The sequence below is a fragment of the Haemorhous mexicanus genome, chromosome 3 (genome assembly GCF_027477595.1).
Source record: "Haemorhous mexicanus isolate bHaeMex1 chromosome 3, bHaeMex1.pri, whole genome shotgun sequence".
NCBI classification, from domain to species: domain Eukaryota; kingdom Metazoa; phylum Chordata; class Aves; order Passeriformes; family Fringillidae; genus Haemorhous; species Haemorhous mexicanus.
The window spans coordinates 14,404,643-14,427,690 of record NC_082343.1 but is presented as its reverse complement, the minus strand read 5'-3'; the positions used below and the strand labels follow the sequence as shown (position 1 = coordinate 14,427,690).

Genomic DNA, 23,048 nt, shown 5'->3' with positions numbered 1-23,048 from the left:
AATGGCCCTTGTGGGCCCTTTCGATTTCTTATCTGTAGATCTGAAAGCATCAGCAGGTTTGTGGGTAGAACTTACTTCATGTTTGCATAACTAAACTATATTTAGACACATTTCTTCCAGAGTTCATTAAAATCCCCATCACTCTAAATGAAAAATGAGGGAGTTACCATAGGAGAGGGGGAATATGGGTTAAACAATAAATGGAAGGGTTACTAGCCCTGCAGTTCACCTGCCCTGAGACACATGTAGATCTAATGATCACTGAAACCTTCACGTGGTCTGTTTCAACTAAATTTTCCTCTCTGCAATCTCAAAAATTTTGCTTCCTTTCTTCTGCTCTCAAACCTCTGAGAAGCTTTGCAAAGAACAACTGATGCTTTTCATCAGCATTTAACCTGTAATACTTTCAAAGTTATTATTTAGGGTCATTTGAGAAGACTGGCATGATTTGAAAGTTAGAGGACTTTCAAAGCACTGAGGTCACCCAGACTTCCTGGGAAAGAGAAACAAACCAATCACATAATCATGACTGATGGGTGTTTGTGCTATTCTGAAAGGGAAGTGAAGCCATGGTGCAAAGAAAAAAAGCTAAAAATACTGTGCTTGGCTATTTCAAGTCAATACTTGAACATAGGGTTTTTTTCATTATATATATTTTTATCTTGCACCTACTATGCTGTCAGACTACAGAATTTTAGTATCTGTCTGTGAAACATGACGAAAGTGCTGTTTTACAATAGAGAATGTGTCTTATGTTCTTCAAGGTGAAAGGGGACAACCTCTTTCAGAGGAAAAGGATTAAATGAAAGGCAGAACTTCAGATAAGAAAAATTACACACACTAGTTTAATGGGGAAGAATAGAGATGCAGCACAGGTAGAATTGTATCACAGAATTCAATCAGTTTAGGTAAAAAAGAGAGAAAATGGCTTAGAGAAACAGTTCACAAGCAGCAAAAGTCTGTGGATCTGTGAGGACAAAGGAAACTCATCAAGTAGAAAAGCTGTATCTAGGCTGGAGGGAAAACAACATAAAATACCAAAATCAGTGAATAAAAAAAAAATCAGGGAACAAAAAAATATTATTATATCTTATTATTATAAGATCAAAGTTAAAAACAAGCAAAATAGCAGTTAGTTTTTAGGTTTTACTAAATTAAGATAAATTAGTCAACAGTGATGGCACTACACAGCCTTTCAAGTTTTCAGAGCATTAAAACCTTTTTTCTGACACTCAGCTAATTCAGGGTTTGGAATAAGTAACACAGATATGATGACCAGAAAGTCTGACACAGCCTTTAGAGGTTAGTCTACCCAGGAATGACAGAGCATGCCTTTATCACAATTTTTCAACAGTATTATATGTATTACCATTATATTAATGGTCAAGTAAAACACAGTTACCAATATGGGGTGCCAATGAAGGATTTCCTTTTGGCAATTGTAGCTGTTATCTGGGCAGATACTCCAAAATCAGCTATTAAAAAAAAAAAAAAAGGCAAAAACAAAATGACAGTTAAAAAGTGATTTGATGTAATCAATTGTTAATGAACACAAGTTTGGTTTCCCCACTGTTAAGAGGTCCTTAAATATACTGGAAATATTTAACAAAAAATAAAAAACAAAAGTAAATAATAGAAACTTGGTCTGTCTCAGATACCATTAGTCAGCTCCCCTCAGTCACTTGCCAAACATGCACACAAATGTCCCTCATACACACAAGGAAGAGCAGGCTGGCACAAAAGACTTTACAGGTACGTGAAAGGTTTTGATAAGACAGAGCACCTAATTTTGTGTTACCAAAGAGATTCTTATCTCATTTCAGATTAGCTTTCAAGGTACATTTCACATTTAAGGACTCTGGATGGTAGATTTTATTAAAAATTTATAAACTGTGATTTGACTTTTATTTTTCCTTTACAATATCAGGTCTTTTACTTCTCTGTTCCAAAATTACTCCAACTAATCCTCAGATAATAATTCAATGGTTTAGTTAGATAATACCAACAAGATAAAAAGAATTCTGATATTCAGTAATTCCTTACATGAACTATCACCTCATTAAACAAAACAGCACATGCTGCTTCTTAAAGCACATGGAAATATTAATTTTTAAGCACTAAGATATATTAACTCACCTAATTTTACATGTCCATTGTCCGTTAAAAGAATGTTTGCTCCCTTTAAAAAAAGAAAAGCTTACTTGAATTAAAACATGCCAGTTCCTCCAATACAGCATTAAAAAATAAATATGTGGGATCTTACAGCTAATTAGGGGCCAAAGACAAAGCAAGGATTGCATTCAATAAATCTGCAGCCTTATCAAGGAAATATGTGTGAAATTAGCAAGCGGCCATTCTGCTATTAAAAAAATCTCCTTGGATATACAGTGTTTTTCATTAATTTTTAGTTAAGCCTATGGTACTACAGAGTTTGCATTGCACACAAAACCTCTCAATAAACAGTATTTGCCTGTGCTGATTAATTCCTATTTTTTTCTGTTTACAATGACTCAAAGGAAACAGGAACTCAAAAGGTCAAAGTGGAAACAATTTCATTTTCTTTTCATAAGCAGGAGCTCATTTTGTCTTGTTTGAGAGCCGTGCTTATAATTACAGCCTTAAGGACCTGCCTCAATAATCAAGCATTTAGCAAAGCTACTTCCGTCCTTATGCAACAGAGATTCTGTTCGTGCTGGACTTGGAGAGGTCATTTTTGTGTGGCTGTGTGTTCCACTCACTTCAGCTCAATAACCCAAATTAACCCAAAGCAGAGGATTGTATTACAAAATTGCAAGATAAAAGGACTGAGAACAAACCTGATTTGAGGACTGAAACCAGCTACAGGTTGAGCTGAGTGAAGGTTAGAGCTGGTTCCACATGGTTCCAAACACCAGCATTGCACTGCCCATCAGGTAGATGGAAAGGCAGCAGAGATGAACCTCCAAAGATCTGTGTTTTTTACAGATTATGGCTTTTCCCAGAGCAGGAAAAGTCAGGCCTGCAATAAAATGCAGCTAACTTGGCCCATGCTGCACAAGCACAGTTAATGAGCTTGGCAAACAGTGTAACAGCCCTGCTTACATGCTCTTGACCTTGTTCACCTTTCAAGCTAACAGGACAGGTACTCTAAACATGGAATTTAGCTACTGAGGGAAGCAAACACAGTTCAGCAGTCAGGCAATCTGCAGATGAAGACAGTACTTTTCCATGCTCATGAGAACAGATTTCAAAAAAAATTTTCACAATGTAAGCACTGTAAGCATTTATTAGCACAGTTCTGCTTAGAAAAAGTATCTATGGACTGTATCATTATAAGCATTCTATAAAGTATAGTGGAAAACAGTTAATTTTGGTGCCTGAAGTAATCTTTCATTCAGAAATTACTTTTGTGATGGCTCAAAATGCAAATTACTTTTGTGATGGCTCAAAACCCACATATTCTCCTGAGCCACTGAGAACAACTTGGAATCAGGCTGCATGAAGGCAACAACAGTTAAAGCTGCTGGGGAAAAAAAGAAACCAAAACCAGCCAAACAAACAGCAACACAAAAGAATATGATGATTTACTGTCAGATTTCAAGGAAGAAGCTTGCCAGGTTTCGAAGGGCTTTGGAAAGACTAGGTAGTAAAACTCCAGGAACAAAAAGTCAACAGGAAGCACCAGAAGGAAACTATAACAGAGTATAAGAGTCTGAACAAGCCACTTTTGATATAGCTTTGCTGAGATGGAGATTTAAGTAAGTCAGTACTAATAGCCTTATTTGCAGCACCCTCTCTATTTTTAGCATGAAAGGGAGGGGAGAGAAGTAGTCTCCAAGAACCGCACAGAACAGCAGCCTCTGGCCTACAATCTGCTCACCACGATGCAAGAAGCCAAAGCAAGAGCTCTGCTCACTAGCTGGTTCAAAAAGAAGGGTATATGGAGCTCCCTGGAAAAGCTGTGGGAAGAGCAAACTTTTCTTTTGTACAGAGCACACATCCTTACAGCCATTAGAACATGTACTGCTCTGGACACCAGCTCATGGCTAAATTCCAAAGCACTGGTCCACATAAACAGTTTGTGTGGCTCCAAGGAAAAGAACAAACAATTTCCTTGCATATATTTTAAAGAAAGAATTTCTTTTCCTTGGGCAGAAACTTTCATTTCGTTCTAATAGATTAAAAATCCCTACATATTCAGAAATGTACTGAATACTTATATGTAACAGTAAAGATCACAAGAGGTGATGCAACCTATTTTAAAAGCACCAAAAAAACCTTCAGTTTTTACTTACCTTTATATCTCTGTGCATTTTTCCTTTACTGTGAAGGTAATATAGTCCCTGCATAAAATATTTAAATAGTAATTTAGTCCAACATTTTTCATTTGACATACATTTCTAATTTAATTACCATGTATATTTAGGATCCAATTTAATAATCTAAATGACTCACTGATTGAAGAACATTTTTATATTTCAGTGTAATTTGCTGTAAATTTGCAGATTCAATATATTTAGCCATATCTAATATCTTTATATAAAGCAGCATACCTAAGCATCTTTATATAAGGATATTTAGACATTTATATAAAACACAGGATAGATGTAAGTAATACTAGTCACCACACCTATTGAAAGAAGAGTATTCCCCAAACACGTTTTTCTCTGGACATGGTAACTGTCACCTTTTCAGACCAAAGTAATTAATGGCAAATGGCCTAGGAGTCTTCTATTCAGCAGTCAGATCACTGGACCACTAGTAAAGCAATCTCCTGTATCATTACATATTTCAATCAAGCCTAGAAATTCAACTCTGTTTCATGGATTTCTGCAAAAGTATTCAGCTGCCTGGGTCTTGTAGCAAAACATTTTTAGACTGAACACAAGTTAGAAACTAAGTTTAAATTCTGGAAGAATTCTGTAGAACCAAATCCCTGCATAACAAATCAGAGACCGTGTCACTTTGGACACTCTAGGCTTATCTCTAAAATTCTCTTCCAGAAGTAAAATCATACACAAACATCTTCCTTGCTCTGTGACCATGATCCTTCACAAGGCTCCATGTTCTTGGGAAATATCCATGTGAAGACTCATATTTTTTTGCCAGTTCATGCAAGACATCAGAGAGTTGACTGCAAAATTTAAAGTGTAATTAATCAAAGCATCTACCTGACCACTGCAACAACTGGCACTAGGCAGAAGAGTACCATGTACACTCCTTAAATCTCTGGATGCTACTGGCATACAAAGGCCATTAATTCACACACTTTTAGTACAGCCCTGGAAGAATGTGTAGACACCATTTTCAAAACTGAATGTCTGGAGATAGTTACTTTAAAGGTCATATTTAAAAGATCCATCTTTTCAGAATCAAATCTCAGAGATTCCAGCAAAATGGACAGCAAGTATATTTTGAAAATGGAGGATTCAATGGGCTTCTAAATATGGAAACTGAATGTTAACATCAGCATCCAAGTGAGATTCTGAACTCATGGACACTGGTGGCAAAATTAATGTTGGACAAATTACTTCTATGGACGGACAATAGCCTATATTCTCAGACTTCTTACTTGAGAAAATAGAGAGAAAATTATAATCTGCAACAAGATATCTGAAACTATATGCATTATATTTGGTCAGAGTATTATAGACATGTATTTGCATACAATTTAAAATATAGAAAAACAGGTCAATGAATAATGGGTCAACTAGAAAACACAAAATAGTAAGCTTTTTTTTCCCCCACACAATTTATCCATATTAACCAAGATATCTTCCCACACAAATAAATGGCTTCATAAATTCCATTCCAGACTACTCACTCCTCCATATCTAAGAAGATTATGGAATTGATTGATGGACTATCTGGTGGGTAATGAATCGCTAAATGATTGTATCCAGAGAGCCGTGGAAAACAAGCTCAATGTCCAGAGTGACAAGTGGTATCCCTCAGAGTCCTACACTAGACTTTTAGTATCTCCATCATTGATACAGACAGTGGGATCAAGGGCATCCTCAGCCAATGTGTAGAAGTCTCATAAGAAAGATGGGGAGAAACTTTTTAGCAGGGCCTCTTGCGACAGGACAAGGTGTAATGGTTTTCAAGTAACAGAGGGTAGATTCAGATTACATCTAAGGAAGAATTCTTTTATTATAATGGTGATGAATTACTGGAAGAGGTTGCAGAGAGAGGTGGTGGATGCCCCATCTCTGAAAACATTCAAGGTCAGGTTGAACTGGCCTCTGAGCAACCTTATCTAGTTGAAGATACCTCTGCTCATTGCAGGGGAGGTGGGGCGGGTCTTTAAAGGCCCCTTCTAATGCAAACCATTCTGCAAGTGCCTAAGAACAAAAGGGTTTAAAGACTCAAAACCCGTAACACTCACAGATGTCACATAAGCCTGATCTGTAAGTAAAAAAAAAGTGCCTCATCCTGCAAGTCAGAAGGCAGCAGTCTCTGGCCTAGCACAGGGAGATGCTAAGTGACAACCAAGGGAGATGGCTTAGAATAGAGCCATCTTCAAAGAGTGAGAGGCAGCAGATCTCAACTGATGGCATTCAACAGGTCTGCCTTCACTACACGTCAAGAACTGCTCTCTCACTGAGAAGCAAGACATCCGTCAAAAAATCAGTCTCTGATTAAGTTTTACTGCTGTATTGAACCTGTAACTTAGGAAAGAAAAATGAAAGCTAGCATACCCAAAAGGAGAGGCTAATGACTTCAACATCTCAAGCACACAGGCAATTTTTTCCCTATTGGCACAATCAATTATTAGATATGCAAAACGGAGTGTTTTAATTTTCCTTCAAATGTGCATAACTAATTTATACCATAAATATGGATTAAGAAAACACAGTGCTTCCCCCCCTTTTAAAAACAAATATAGAATTAACAGCAGAAAGATGGCAAGAGCTTTCTTCAAATGATCCAGGGTAATGAGGTTATGCAATTATACAAATTTCTAGGCTGTAATATGGGACCTACTCAAAAGTCTGAGAAAAGCGCTGTGTCATCCAGTTTCCCGACTTCCACGGCATCACATGTTATTTGTAGCTTTTATTCTTAGCTTTTAATACTTTTACATTAAAAGACAACCACAAGAACCTGAGGAGACACTACCTGTAGTGTTTCTCTGCTAACATAGGCAATCTGTTGCTCCGATAGTGGTCCAGTCACTGAAATGGAAGGGAAAAAGAAAAAAAATCTCAAAATCAGGTAAGATACCGCATTCCAAATTCACACCTCAATTACTGCTATTCAAACTGACAGGACCTTACACTACTAGTCTCTAAGTAAATGTGCTGAGTCTTTATCTCAGACTGAGGACCCTAAAGATCATAGCATTTTTTAAAGTCAAAAATGTCCAGTACTGTTAGAATGGAAACTACTAATTCTTCTGTATTTAAATCTCACAGTACTTAGGAAAAAGAAGCACAACTAATGATTTAAGCCTAACTCTTTCCCTTGAACAAACCCATTGTGCTCTTCTATAGAGGGCTGGACTTTTAACTCAGTGACTCAGAGCTGCAGCCAACTCTGTTCAGTCCCCTTTGAGTCCTGGCCAGTTCTTTGTACCATTTGTGACCTGCTCTGTCCTTCCATCTTTCCCACTGCCAGAGAAACTGTTCCCTCCAGCTTCTCAGCCTTTCTCTGAAATCAGCTGTCAGCACTGCTGCTTCTGGGCCTGACACACCAAGCACCTTCTCTAACTCCCCCTGTAAGCAGGTTCAGCAGTTTCCCAAGGGAAGGAGGAATCTTTCTCTCTCTCGAGGGTCGAACTTCACTGAAGTCTCTTAGAGGAAAACAATTAAATTCTGAACAAATACGCAAACCAAACAGCGAGTGGCAAGCAAGGAATGGTCTGTGACTTGTCCCAGTCACTGGACTTTGATCCTGAAATTAAAAGGGTTTAAGACCAGGAAACACATTCCTGACGGTAAGCTTTTCAGGTTTTGCACAGAAAACAAAGAGAAGTTGGATGGAGCTTCTCAAAGGACACTGAAGGAGTAGAAAGTTAAGAATGAATCTAGATTAAAGAATCTAACTGCTTAGCTTCTACAATATAAGTATCATGCAAAATATCTTCAAAGTAAGTCTACATCCAACTTCTCTTTTCTGAAAGAAAAACTCCAAACCCACACAAAACTATATATAGTGGCACCCACAGTAGGTGGATCTAGGCACCTATTTTAGTTTTGAGAACTTTCATTCTGATTAACTCAAATGACTTGAGATTACAGAGGCCTATAGTTCAGTTGGAATAGGACTCTCTAAAACATAATAAAGACCAGAAAAGAACCTTCCATTCTAACTATCAGCAGAGAAGCCAAAAATCAGCTGCAACGGGAAGCCACTCCTGTAGACATCTGCTCAGGCATTTATGCGGCATGAGCTCATTTCCTACTCTACAGGTGTTCCACAAAACAAAGCCTATTAAACACGATGCTTTTCTCAAAATTAGCAAGAGTTAAAGGATCACCAAGGCCACACTCAAACGACTATGACAGGAACATGGCAGACACTTGTGAATCGGTGCTTCTTTTAATTGCACCCAAGGTAAACATAAAAAGCTGCTTACGCACAAGAGACCCTCACATGTAAAATTTTCACAAGTAAGAATATAGATAGACTTCCTCAATAAAAAACATCACCTGAGAATCCCAAAGCCATTACTCACTTAGAGCATACTCCTTTCCTACAAAGGTCTTAATTCCAGGGCAATAAAGTCCTTCAAAACTGATTTTGTCTCTTGAAAAATAGCAAGCAGTTGATTGATCCTGTCTTTATCCAACAGATTCACAGACAGCCCTTGTTTCTTTGCTCACTGAAGCCAAGCCTAAAGCAAATATAGAGACCACCTTTGCTTTTCACATGTCACACGTCCAGCTTAAAAAAAAACTGAAAAAATTTATAAATATCCTCATGGAATACAATACTGGTATGCAAACATTCAGTTTACAAAGGACAAGAGCATCCATGCTAGTCAATCCACATACCTAGGTTTCTGTAGGAAGTGGTATAGATTATACTAAAACAAAGTTCAAAAGCTCAGAAACACAATGGCTATGAAGCAAGACAGCTCATCAAGACATCAATTTTTTCTTTTTACAATGTGAAATTGTCAAATATTTTACAAATATTGCCAAAAATTTTACAGCCTTTGAAAAGCAGTGACATGCATATGAGCCCCTGCAGGATGGAAATAACTTCTGCTATACACCCCCCGCAATGTTGTTTACAAAACCCAAACCAATTAAGTAAAAACATAAGCTAAAATTGACCTCCAATGAATTATTATGGATACTAAATTTAGGATTCCTCCTTTAATTCCAAAACACTGCAATAATTTCCATTTTTGAAAATAAGCTGTACTTTGATTTTAAGGAATAAAGTCTTGACATACCATGATAAATATCCTGTAGAGAGCCACCTCCACAGAATTCCATGCAGATCCATAGCTTGTCTCGTCTAAAGAGTGAATAAAACCATTCATTAGCTGTCAGATTTGCAGAGGACTTGTAAAAGATAAGTCAGAGGACTCAAACACTATAAAGCACAACACAACATGCTCTGTATTACGGAATGTACAAGTCAAATAATGAGTATAATTTAATCCTTATGTGACACTTCACTGTCTAAACAGTAACTAATGAAAAAGTCAAAAATATTCTACTTTAATGAAGCAATAAAAACAGTATTAGTGAAACATTCACACTGATTTTTGTTGAAATACATTTTTCTGAGAGTAGAGTCAAAACAGATGTTGGTTCTTATTTCTTCCTTATTTTCACTTCTCCACTTTTTTCATAGCATAGGAGTTAATACAAAACAAAAAGCCCCAGGAGTCTCTCAACTAAATTTCTTTCACAGCAAATTAAGTGAAATTGTAGTACTTTAGTCAAAGCTAGGCAGAGCACAGCCCATGCTGTCGCTAAGTACCTGCTCAGATAAAGACTTTTCCTTCAAAAATATCTATGGATATTTCTGGTGGCAGGGTCAGAAGGGAAGTTATTTAGCTCTTCTTCCCTTACTAAGGGAATCAATTCAGTGTGATTCACTGTACCTCCACAAAAGGTGCTTTCCAAGAATAGACAACGGGCTGAAGGATTTAAAGGTATCTTCTATCATGGCCATTAACGCTATTTTTACTCAATAATTTTCACTGGTAAGATGTGGCCACAAAAAGGCACAGTGCAGAGCAAAAAATGTGGGACTTGCCTAGTCACTCCTGGCCATCAAAATACTCAGGTGGAAAAAAAAAATCCCGTACAACAACCTTAGAGCAGACAGTAACACAAGAGAACCGAAGGAAAGACTGACAGTTGTTCTGCAGCTCCCTGATGACCTGGTCTTGCGTGTCTTGCACTCATAAGGCTCTGTTAGAACAGCTGAGCCACATTTGTGACAGGGTTTTTGCAAGGCAATGGTGGAAGTGCTGAGCTTATCTCCTGAGCGGCACACTGCAAGTGCTCTCACCAGCAGGCGACAGCTAGAATAGCTGCTGCTCCCGGGAGAACTCTGTCTTTCTTGGATGTCCTCCCCTTTTAAGTCCAGAGTGCACATGGTCCTCAAGGGGACCATGCTGCTTCCTCTAGGGGTGGGAAAGGTATTGCCCAAGCATTAGAGGAGTTTTAAGCAGTAGAATTCCCTGGCTGTTAAATCCATACATTTCAAGGGGTCAATTAAAGCCTTGCTTGAAATAATATTAAAACTTTCCACTGAAATAGCTGACCTGACGAGGGCCAGACACAGAAGCAGTGTGACAACCCATGCAAGAAAACTGAGTAAGAAAGAACCACTGAAGAAACATCTCCAAGTCCCTTCTTTGTTCCCCACAATGATGCAGGACTCAAGACAGGGACACACTTGGGGGCACTGGACTCATGGGCCCATGCGGCTGCATCCTGTTTGATGCCAAAAGCAGCAGCACTGTGGAACTGGGAAGAAGCCAGAACTCTCCCAGCAAAGTAAGAGACATGAAGCATTAAAATGTTGCAAATTTTCACTTGCTTACTGGGCATTCACTTCCCAGTATGCAAAAGCCCTACAGAAAACAGAAAAAGAACATAAGAGGATCAGAAGAGGTGACTAGGTGACGACATTTCTTAGTCTCAATCTAGCCTTTTATCACTGTGCCTAAGCACTTTGAGACAGGTGAAGATCCCTGTAGCAACCAAGAGCAACAGTGCAGAATCTTTCTACAGTGCATAAGGCCTGAGCAGCAAGCAAAAGAGACAGGACCAACAGTACCATTGAGGGTCTGCAACTTAACACCCAGGCTAACAGGAAGGCAGAAATGTCACTGTCTGAAAAATCCCTACACAAACAGAAGAAATCCTTGGGGAACAATATGCTGATGACTAGCAAGTATAGGACAATGGTATTTTTCTTATTCTTCTTAGCTTTGAAATATGCTTGGAAAACAAAAGCTCAGACAGCAAAAGGTCTCAAAGACATTGACTGCCCAGACAAAAAAAAGAAGCACTCTCACCTCCAGCCTGAGTACAGAAGAGGCAATGTTTCAATACAAAAATGGTCAACAAAGTTGAGTGCAACAACAGTAGTTGTGCACTGTTTTCACATGAAATTTAAAATATCACCAGAAGCAGCTTTTTATTAGTTATGGTAAGCAATCTGTTCCCACTATGACTGGTTAAAAGAAGTAGCTGGTAAGACAACTGAATACATTTGTCAATGTTTCTACAACGCAAATAACCTCACCTCCAGAAACAAACACAAAACCTTCACATTCTGGTCAGAAGTTCACATGCTCGAAAAACAGACATTCTACTGAAACAGATTTAAAAGATACTATATCCAAAGACACTTCATACTTGACATACTTCTGCTTAATTTTCCACTTATATATTAGATTCAAAGCTTTTAAGCATCAACTTATTTGCAAGAAAACATGACTATGTGGTCACCGAACAATTTTGCTGGAAGAAAGATTATTTAGAGAGAGAGAGACACTGTAGTAAATAGAACAGATTTGAAGGTGAATGAAAAAAATACACCAGTGGATAATACTTTGTATATTATATTTTGCCTATGTCACCATATAGATTTGTCCTTTACAAGGGGACAGGGACACATTTTTAAGTGAACAAAAGAAACAAACTGTACCTGAGATAGCTGCCAAAATAAGCAACAATGTTCGGATGTTTACAGTCTTTCATCATAATGATTTCCTGCTGCACAACAGCAAAATCTTCTCCTGAAATGCAGTAGAACGAGTATTTTCTTTGGCCGGGGTTATAGTCACATCTTAACTTTCAGCACATGTTTATAAAACAAACATTCTTAGTAATTAAGACTAATTATCTGCAGGTTTCACAGACATAAATCAGCTGTAAATCAGTATTTATTAGCAAGGGCTTAGCAATAAGTAATGATATTCTGAAGTTTCATTCTGGAACAGATGGACCTCACATCTACTGACAGCTCCTACAATATCGGCCATAGCTCTTTCTCAAGCCCTTATATTCCCTGAGACCCCACTGTGTCCATCTGCATAAGCCCTGCCAATAGCCTGGGTTCTTAAAAACACAACAAAACTCTGCTATTTTTGGCCACATGCCCATTCTCGTTAGCTCATCTTCCTAAGCAAAAAAAAAACCCCAAACCCAGTCACTAGTAAACTGCTGCTGCAACATTTCAGCAGACACCACAAAAATGTAAATTTATGGACTGGAACTGACATCCAGAAAACATTGACACAGGGGTGACATCCACCTGAATCTCACCATTTGGCACCATGGTCGTCCCAGTCTTTCTATTAAAGGTTCTTACCAGATGTGTACACTGAGAAAATCACGTGTGAAACTTAAAACACAGCTGAGATGTTTTTCTTTGGGGAACATTTTAAGTTTTTCCCAGTACATTAACATACTGATGACCTATCCACTGAGTTATTTATAACCAGATATATGATGCTCCCATGTATTTTATTTAACTGACAGCCAATTTCAAATCATAAGCTGCAAGTTAACATCTATCTGTGTGTTGCTGATGGCTTCCTGGCTAGACTTTTAAACACACAGACACTAAAGAACAGAGGAATTTATTTTCACCCATGGACCTCCCTGAAGGACACAGGTCCTCCAGTGTGTGACCAGCATTTTCACTGCATTCAAAATAAAAGTAGCATAAAGCCTTAAAACAAGTTCCTAAACATTGTTAACCCTCAGTCTGCACACTGTACACTGATCTGCAAAACAGGGCAGCTGAAGTCTACTCTCTGTGCACCACGCAGGTGTCCAAAGGCTGCCAAAAAATACTTAAGTTCACCCATCACCACAGCACAGGGGCAAGTTCCCCCAGCTGCAGGGCATCCCCATGCTCTGCCCACAGCACAGTTAGCTGGACTGATAATCCATATCATGCACAGCTACAGGACTCCAGCAATGGGAACTGATATAAGAAAAACAAACAAGCAGAACTAGACAGGAGCATCTGAGATCACACTTTCAGTGTGAGGAAAGGAAGTGTGATTTAACACACACTTTTTGAACTACCTAGTAACATACTGTCCTATCTTGAACTTTTAAATGTGTGTGTACTGTGAAAACACAACATTTCTAACCCCTTCCAGAATTGTAAGGGGAAAAAAAGTGGAAAAAACTTAATACCTTCTTTCCCTTCTTGCCCACACAGACCTTAAGGATCAAATCAGGTAGTTAAAATATTACACACAGCCCAACATTAAATCTGGAAATGGAACACCAGCAGTTAGAAGTTAGACAAAAAGTCTGGATGTTTTACTTCCCAGATTAATCCTATTCAACAGGCCTACTCTTATTAATAGAACAGACTGCAGGCTGAGAACTGATCTGTAGGGCACATGTACTTTGTGAAATCACCACAGAAGCACAGTGCAAGCATAAACCTAGCAGACAGTGAAGTCCTAATCAGAGCTTCCAAAAGATTTTCAGGAAATGTACTCAACTCCCAGATACTAATGTTCAGCTATTATTTCACCCCTCTTTTTAGTTCTTCCTCTACTCTTTTACCAGGCAAATTCTTTTTTACCTTGCTGTCTTCTTGTGTTCCAGAATTTTTTATAACACATGGGTCAAAAACAGGACAGAAAACCCCACAATTCTCAATGAAATTTTAATCAGCTTTCACTTAACTGTTCTCCAATTACATTTTTCCTCTTACATCTTATTTGCCATGATTTGTTTTTTAGAACAGTGTATTTTTTCCTATACCAGAACAGTGTACTTTTTTTTAGAACACTGTACTTTTTCCTACACCCTCTTTCAATAAGTGGACTTGATTGATTTTGTACAATTGTTATCTTAAGCACAAAAATATTTAGTTTCTATGGCCTACTTAGTTAAGAAACCACTTACCTGGTTCTAGTTTTATTACTTTAATTGCTGCAAGCTCACCCGTGTTGACATTTCTAGCCTATAAAAAAACAAAAAAGGAGTATTTAGAAAGCAGAATGCAGCACCCACCTCTGCATTCTTGACTTGATGTTCTCTGACAACAGTAGTCAAAAAGTAACTGAGGTACACAAGGGTTTAACACAGTGGAACCACTTGTTGGGGAACACTAAACAGGTGATTTATACTGAGAGCTGAATCTTTAAGTCTGCTCAGGAAACTACAATGCCACACAACACTTGAATTATGCAAGTCCTCAACCATGCTGTGCTTCCCTGTGAAAACCCATAAACAAACCAACAACTGAGAGACTGAAAAGCAGGTGTAACACACGTGGGTCTCTCAGCAGCCAAGGGATCAGGGCACACCAAGGTCTGTGCTCTGCAGTGTGTGAGACCACTTGCAAGACTCCCAGATGAGCAATGCAACACTTCTTCATTTTGCTATGTGCAAGGCCCCTTGAACCTTCTTCTCCAAAAACAACAGCTTCCCTTTGTTGCAAAAGGTTGAAAAAAGCAAGGCAACAACAAAGGAGTTAGGGAGCATTCCCCTCAAAACATTCCCTTCAGACACACAGCAGCCAACTGCAGCAGCAATGACTCAGGAGCTTCACTGCATTTTCACACATGGAATGTTCTGAATTGGAAAGGATCCACAAGGATCAAGTTCAGTTCCTAACTGAATGGCCCATACAAGGATCAAACCCACAATCCTGATGCCATTAGCACCATGCTCTGACCAACAGAGTTCTGTCCTGCTAAGGCCTCAGTTCTACTGAGCAACCAAGGAAGCTACATTTTTGAAAAGACATTAAGAAGCAACATAAATTACTATAAAAATTATTTCTCTTCTACAACTGTACCACTGGACTTCTAATTGAAAGTCAAGAAGCCATTTGCCCAGGGCTTTCAAAGCATTTCTGTGCCTCTGCAACCAACAATGGAGAGAAGCCAGCAAAGCTGCTTCCCAGCACTTAGGCAGCAGCAGCAGCTCCTGAAGGATGCCCAGCTACAGCCTCTTCTCTCCACAAGGGAGGCTTGCACCCTGTAGGAGTACAGATTGCAGTGCCCAGGCTACCCCTACACAGGGCTCAGAGCCTGCTTTTACAAAGGCCAGAATTACAGAACTTAACACATGCAGCCAGGGATCCACCTCGTAAGCTGCTAATAGTCTCATTAAAGTCACTTTAGGAAGTCAGGAACTCAGAGCCTTTATGGACTCACCAAGTATGTGCAAGGTTTGTTACATGGCAGCTTGGGACCTAGTTGTGGAACCAAAAGTGGAGGGGAAAATACCCCCAAGACTACAAAGAGTAAACAAGAATAAAATGGGGAAATAAATGCAGAGGGTATTCCTGTGTTTAGATATTTACTCAGCTCATTCCTTGGACAGCTGATCTCAAACCTCTCACTATTATTTGGTGTGGGAACACTGCTGCAATGCTGGGAGCACTGACATTTGCAAATCATTTGCAGGCAGAGAGATTCTGAAAACAGTGGGAATCCTATGAAAGTCAAGGAGTAGTCCAAACCTGATTTGACTGTGGAAAAAAACAGTTAACAAATAAATTTTCTGGCAGCCTTTCCTGTAAGTCATTATTTATCCACCCCACCAATGGCAGCAACGTCTCCAACCACCACTGGTGGAAAAAAGATGCATAGACATTAAGAACAGCAAAAACACGAGTTCCTTTCATCTGCACCAGAGAATAAAGGCAACACCTGAGTAAGTGCCACCACTGAACCATGAGCTAGGATTTTTACTCCTTATTTCTTTTCCTAACATACCCTCTTCACAGCAAGAAACAAACAGAAGCAAAATGTTCATTAATCAAACATCAGCGTTTTTTAACCTCCAAGACAAACAAGAAAAGTTACTGAAGCTTTAACAAAGCTGACCTGTGATCATCAGAGGGGCTTGTTAACACTTACAGACTTGTTTTAGGACAACTTGTACTAATAATATTATCAATGAGATACAACTGTAGTGGATACAAGTGAGAAGACCCTGAAGTTACACACTCTGCACAAGCCAGGATGGAAACATTTCACAGCCTCAGAAACCCTGCTCATGATTTTTTTTTTTTTTTAATTTATTTTTAACAATACTATGTCCAGCTGTCAGGAGTTTGTGTCACTGACTACGGCTTCATAGGTCACTATGGAGACACCGTGACATAAAGTTTTCCTGGGCTTATGAAAGCCAGAAAGGAGGAAGAAAATCTGATTTAATGCAGGCCACCAACACCTTCAGCAACAGCAGGCTACCCTGTGCTTAAGGGCATAGATTGAAAAAACATGACTCCAAGTTGAGAAGCTGTATAAGTTATAATTTTGCATCTTGTTCCATTTGGGTTATCAGCATTGAAGGTGTTATCAACAGCAGGAATATGAATTGTCTTTGTTAATCTGAGTAATAAAAAGATTATTCTAATTGCAGTAACACAAGGGCTCCTTGTAAAGGCTAGGGATGAGAGTGAGGTACCCCTGACAGGTTTTACTAGATCTCAAACACCTTTCAAATCATCAGCTGTGAAGCAATTCCTCCTCCAAGCTCACTTGAATGAGAGGCTGAGAATGACTGAAGCACAGTATGGTTTTCAACAGCTGTCGGAGCTGGCTGTGACCCTGAATTTGGGGGTGCCTAAGTATGTTACACACAGCACTTCAGAATGCAGAGGACTTTTATTTAGGAAAATCCCACTGAAATTGCCAGTTCCTTATAGGTTTTGACACTGGAAAATCAATAAGTAATAGGTGAGTGAAGAATGCTTTCAAACAAGTATTTCTGAGCTGACAAAACGCAACTAAAATATTGAAGAGGCTCAGATAAGAAAACCCTGGCTCATTTTTTGTCACCACTTACACTCCTACCTGCTCTAACTCCCAGCCTTTGTGATGCTGGGGTTTACAGCACCCACCCATGTGCAGGATCCTTCAAATACAGATTTCACTGTGTCAATGGAAATATAGGTTTTCCAGAGGCAAAGATTAGCCTACAATGTCTTCATCTACATGCAGACACTTTACCAAATGTATACAGCATTTATAGAATGTTTGCTCTTGAAAACTAGAAGGATGCTAATTCTATCAGCAGCTGAAAGAACGATACTCTTCCAGAGATCTAGACTGCCATCTGAGCAGGAGTTTCAACTGCTAGGTCAAGCTGAAGGACCACTACCTAATTAAACAGAAAATAATTACTAGCGTACTCTCTCACAACAGCAGGATATCAGAAAAAAAATTTATATAAAAAATCGGCAGCAACTAGAAATAAAAGCTAAAAACTGTCAGGCTTTGATTATCCTTCAAATGGAAACTGATAATATAAAGCATATAATGCTGCAACAAAGCCAAAAAAGCAAAAGTCTAAGACGGGGACCTCTGTTTTTGACCACTTCCTGTGTGAAGCATTGAACAAAATGATTTCTAAACAGGTTACTACTCCATGGGAAAACTGGTCCCAATGTACAAAGAGGCTTCCTGAGCCTGATTAGCTCCACTCTACAGGAAAACGCACCCAAGCAACTCCCCAGCCTTTAGAGCCCTTCTCTTCAGCTTCTCTCAAACCCTCACAGATCCCCCAGCTAAAAATAATTAGTGCCCATATTCTGGTAGAAAGTGTAATACCACAACCCAACAGAGTGACAATTTTAGAAAGTAATGCTTTGATAAAGTCGATGTTAAACAAAAACCTCTGTGCAAGGCACAGATTACTGGTTAAGGAAACCACAGTCCCAGAAACAAAGCCCTATAGCACTTACTCAGTGCAGTAAAAATGGGATGGCAAAACATCCACCTCCCTTCTCTGCCTACCTGACAAGCTTCAAAAACCAATTAAAGCTGAACAAAACGATGTCAAAACACAGACTTTTATTCCCAACAAAGTGAAGAAGCTTTCAAAAGCTGTAATGTCAATCAGGAAGAATGGAAGACTAAAATGCCTATTAAAAAGCATTGTTTCAACATTTCAGAAGCAGCAAACTAAAGAAGAATCGATGCCCTAGTGGATCAGTCCAGGAAAGAAGAGCAAGGGCACACACATGTAGAGAAGAGGGCACCAAAAATTAGAAGTTCATCAAAATTCAGGTTCATCTGACCTGGACACGTTCTCCTCCAGCAACACACAGAAGTTCTATCAGCAACCCAAAAAATGGATGGCAGCAGAATGCAGTAATAGTCACCAGCTGTTCTCCAGAGATACCCACAGAACCTGAAGTTTTCAGCATGAGGCAGTTAAGCTTGTGGATAAATGACTTCGCTCACCAAAACCAACCTCTCTGCCGAAAGGCTGGCGAACAAGAACCAAGCTTTCCTTTTTGAAAAATGAGACCTCAAACAACGTGCACAACAAAGAGTTGTGTTGTCTTCATTTGTTATCTGGCTGAAGCCATAAATGCCAAAAAGAACTGAAAGAAGACAAACAGTATAATATATAACTTCTGCAGGAACAATAACCTCACTAATTATCACAACTGTTTGAATTTCAGCAAAATAAGGGCCTTTTTTGCAGTAAGGTGCTGAAAATCTTTGGAAGGGTCCACCTGCACTAGACAAATGACCTGTGAGATGACAAATTAAGCTCAACCTTTATTAAACCAAAGCAATGATTTTTTTAAAAATATATGCTGTGATATAAATTAATCACATGAACAAAATGGACCTACAACCACCTCAGAAAATACTTCCAAACTCTTTGCAGTTACTACCAAAATCAAACATACAGGGATAGGGACAAGCAGGAAACCTAACAATGCAGTCTCTGTCAGAAAACCCTGTGAAAGCATTTGTGACCCAAACCTTAAAAGAAAGGCACAACTTACAGATTATCTGGGACCAGGGATTGTTAAAATGCCAATTTCATAGCAAGAGACAGAAAAGTCTTCCTAAATGTGAGAAGGATAAATGCAGAACAAAAAAAATTAAGCAACTACCTCATCCGACTTTAGGAATATTTCCTGAAACTGAGCAGGACAGGACATTATCTCTGTTTCACAACCAATAAACCCTAATTATTCTCTCATGCTTTGCTGACTATTGTATACAACTAAATTCTTTGCAAAAGTGAAATACAGAAATACAAAAAAAAGAAACGACCCATACAAGGAATACATGAAGAACTAAGCAATTCACATAACACTTCATCTCTTACAACAAATTTGCACTAGAATAAACACATTACTGTTGACTGTGAATATCTGATAGAGAGCTAATGGCATGACATGCTATCCATTACCCTTCTTGCAATGAATCCACTATGACTTGCTCCAAGGCCCTTTTGAAAGCTGAACTTTGGTGGGAGTGCAGACAACTGTAAAATACTGGCTTGAGCCAAAAATCTGTACTGGCAGCACACTGACATGCCCCTTTCCAGATACCAGGCTAGAGAGCAGGACCCACAGCAGCAAGATTGTATCCATCTGACCACATCCTCCTTCCCTTCCAACTTCTGTAGTTCAGTCCCTACCATCAGCTCTTAGGTCAAATTCAATAAACTCCAGACCAGCGACTCAGCCTCTTTTATATATATATATATATATATGTATTTAAAGAAACAAACATTTAAACCATGGCCTGCCCTAGCTCAGTTCAACTAGAACAGAGTAAAAGAAGTAATGTCACTCTGCTCTGCATTCAGCTCCTGAATGCTTTGCCAGGAAATAAGGTTGCAGAAAGTCAGCATTTAGCAAGACTCAACATAACAAGACTGTCAGCTTATTAAGGCAATAATCCCTGCTTGCTAACAGCAGAAACACTTTCCTACATGGCTCTCTCTGCTAAAGGGGCAAAACCACAAATTACAGCTTGAAGCTGCCCAAGCACTCTGCTGAAATCCCACCACTGATGAGCACTGCTGGCACACAGTTATTTCACCCACCTCAAAGGTCACCTTACAGGTGACAGGTGAATGCAAAAGAAAGGGCTTTATGAAACCACTCATGAACATAAGATAAGGCAATTGTAAGGTCACATGTGGATGACACTTCAGACAATATTACTACTTGTCACATTAGAAGTAACTGGCTTTCATTGTTTTGGGGCTACTTTTATGCTTCACTTAGAAGACACCTTGGGCAAGACCTCGCCTCAGAATGAAACAGGCAATAACCCACACAAGAAAAAAGCACCACTCATTTTTCCTACAGGATCCACAATCTAATCAGAAAACAGTCACCTCTCATCTAGAAAAAAATCATTATAATACCAGCCTAGTGTATCCTGGTCCTGCTATATCACCATCAGCTGGTACAGACACATTGTAAGCATCAACAAATCCATCCACTCTGTGCCTCAAACAAGAAAAAGTCACAAGTCGTGCCAAACACTGGCCACTCGAGCACCAAACTGAAGGTTGCTGCAATGTAAGTGTGATAAACATCAAGGAATTCTTCACAAATCTTTAACACGTTCTACATGCACAGTGGTATTGCATATGTAAATATTCCAAACTCTGTGGTTGAAGGTAACGTCCTTAAAATGAAACAAGAAAGGCAGATGACTTGGTTAATTCACATCCTTCAGTCACATACAGAAGACTGAAAAAATTCCAATTGATAAGGTTTCAGAGTCAAAATACCAGTTAAACCTGCAGCAGAAAGATACATACACAAAACAGTTAGCAGCGAAACAAAAACCCAGAGCATACAGCAAGTAGAACTGAACAAGTAAAAGGTCAGCACAGTACGCAAATACTCAAAGCAAGCTAGCAAGGTGGGGCAAACAACATAAAACACTCTTTCAATTAAACAGTTAATAAAGCAGGGAGTTAGCACACCAGGAGTGCAGGAACAAGAGGATTTAGGTCCTGAAACTTCCATGATATTTAAGAGATGAGATTAAACCAAAATCAGCCCAACTCAAACAACACTTCATTTTCGGCACATTCAACTAAAGTGAAAGGCAGCATTAACACCAGTTCTGGGCACCTCAAACTGTGGAATGGCTCTGCACGTTTCCCTACAGTCCTGCCTCCAAAAGCAAGTTTTTTCACACACACCCTGTGATGACAAATACAGGCCAAGAAGATGCTTGGAAAGTACACAGTTCAAACAATGCTTCCACCAGGCTGCACACGACAAACTTTAGCTCTCCCCTCTGCTCCAAGGCCCACACAAGAGCAGATTACAGCCAGCGTCACCCTAACCCAGGGAGAGGCTGCCACATCCACTGGCAGAGCAGAGAAAAATGACAAAATGCATTATAAAGTCCCTCCAAAAAAAGAAAAACCAATCCAAATTATGTTTAGCTGCTTTTGCTTTAGCTTTGATTCTCCTACGCTTGCTGAAGTTAGGTCGGAATTCTGAAAGACACTCATCCTAACGACAACAGTTCACCCTCCACAGGGTCAGACTCACGTCGCACACCGACACCAACACAATACAACGGCATTCCCACAAAAGACGGCGACGGGAGCAGCGACCGAGACTAAGACAACGACATTTGGGCTGGAACCGAGCTAGTAAGCTCCCCACATCCCTACAGTCCCCGGCTCGCTCTGGAAGAGACCCGACCCCCAAGCTCCGCCCGTGACACAGCCGCCCGAGCCGGCACCCAGCAGCAGCGGCCAGAGCAGCCGCCGGGGCGGCTCCACGGCCGCCGGAAGCCGGGACGGGGCCGGTCCCGCACCGCCCGCCGGCCCCGGGGGTCGCTCCGTCGCACGGCTCCGCCGCCCTGGGGACGCGGCCGGGCGGGGGCGGCAGGGCCGGGCGCCCACCGGGGCCATGCCGGCGCGGCGGTGCAGACCCCGCCGGAGCGGGGCGGCCTCTCTGCCCTCGGAAGGGCCAGGCACGCCGCTGGGCGACAGAAGCTCTCCCAGATTTTGGAGGACCGGGGTGCTTGACAGCGGAGAGGGGGACACAGGCGACACCCCCGCCGGGTCGCGGTGTAGCGCCCACCTTGTAAACGTCGCCGTAGGTGCCGCTACCGATGCGCTGGATGAGCTCGAAGTCCTCCTGGGGGTTGCGACGCGACAGGTCGCAAACCCGCCCGCCTCCACCGCCGCTCATGGTGCCAGGGGAGGCCCCGCTCGGCCGCGACCCCCCGGGCCCCGGGCGGAGACGGGGAGCGAACGCGGCGGCCCCGAGCGCTCACCGCCACCGCGCAGCCCGCCCCGCCAACATGGCGCCCTCCGCCGCATCGCGCAGGCGCGGGGCAGCGCCCGCCCCCCCCTCCCCTCCCGGGGCGACGCGTCCTGCGCGTGCGCGAGGCCTGGCCGGGCTGTGGCGGGCCCGGGGACCGCCCGCGCCCCGCCCCAACAACCCAGCGCGCCCCCCCGCTAAGGCGGAGCCGGAGCGTGCAGCCAGCCCCGCCCCCCGCAGCCGGGCTCACGGCGCGGGAGCCCGCGGATGCACCTGAGGACTCGCAAATTCACCAACCCCCGTGCCCGGGGCCGCTGCAGCACCGGAGCCCAACGATACCGCGGTGCTGACCCTGTACACCAGGGATCGCCTTCCCTGTTCCCTGGTATCCATCTCCGGCTCTCCAGCTTGGGGCAGGGCATTTGCCCGCAGCCGGGTGTGTGGGAACCCAGCACTCCTTGTCCTAGCGCACACATCTGGGAAGCCACTGAAATCCCAGCGTTGTCCACTTGCCCACATCCTCCAGTGGTGGATCCTGCGAGAGATCCTGAGGCCCTTGCTGGCTTTTGGGAGGTATCCGCCTTTCCCCAGGGTCA

General features: G+C 41.1%; 1 protein-coding gene across 6 annotated transcripts in view; it reads right to left on the bottom strand.

Annotated features, from left to right (window-relative positions):
* MAP4K3 (mitogen-activated protein kinase kinase kinase kinase 3) overlaps positions 1-22,499 on the bottom strand; it is a 65,524-nt gene extending 43,025 nt beyond the window's left edge. For 3 of the 6 annotated variants that reach the window (XM_059840880.1, XM_059840881.1, XM_059840878.1), the window contains exons 1-8: positions 22,270-22,499; positions 14,340-14,397; positions 12,109-12,199; positions 9,386-9,450; positions 7,102-7,157; positions 4,275-4,322; positions 2,137-2,179; positions 1,403-1,475 (exon numbers count right to left, since the gene is read on the bottom strand). In XM_059840880.1, the coding sequence (XP_059696863.1) occupies positions 1,403-1,475; positions 2,137-2,179; positions 4,275-4,322; positions 7,102-7,157; positions 9,386-9,450; positions 12,109-12,199; positions 14,340-14,397; positions 22,270-22,380 (545 nt within the window). In that variant the 5' untranslated portion in view covers positions 22,381-22,499. The remainder of the gene's footprint in view (positions 1-1,402; positions 1,476-2,136; positions 2,180-4,274; positions 4,323-7,101; positions 7,158-9,385; positions 9,451-12,108; positions 12,200-14,339; positions 14,398-22,269) is intronic. The other 3 variants (XM_059840877.1, XM_059840883.1, XM_059840882.1) reach the window with 2 other exon arrangements.
* Positions 22,500-23,048: the final 549 nt, after the last annotated feature.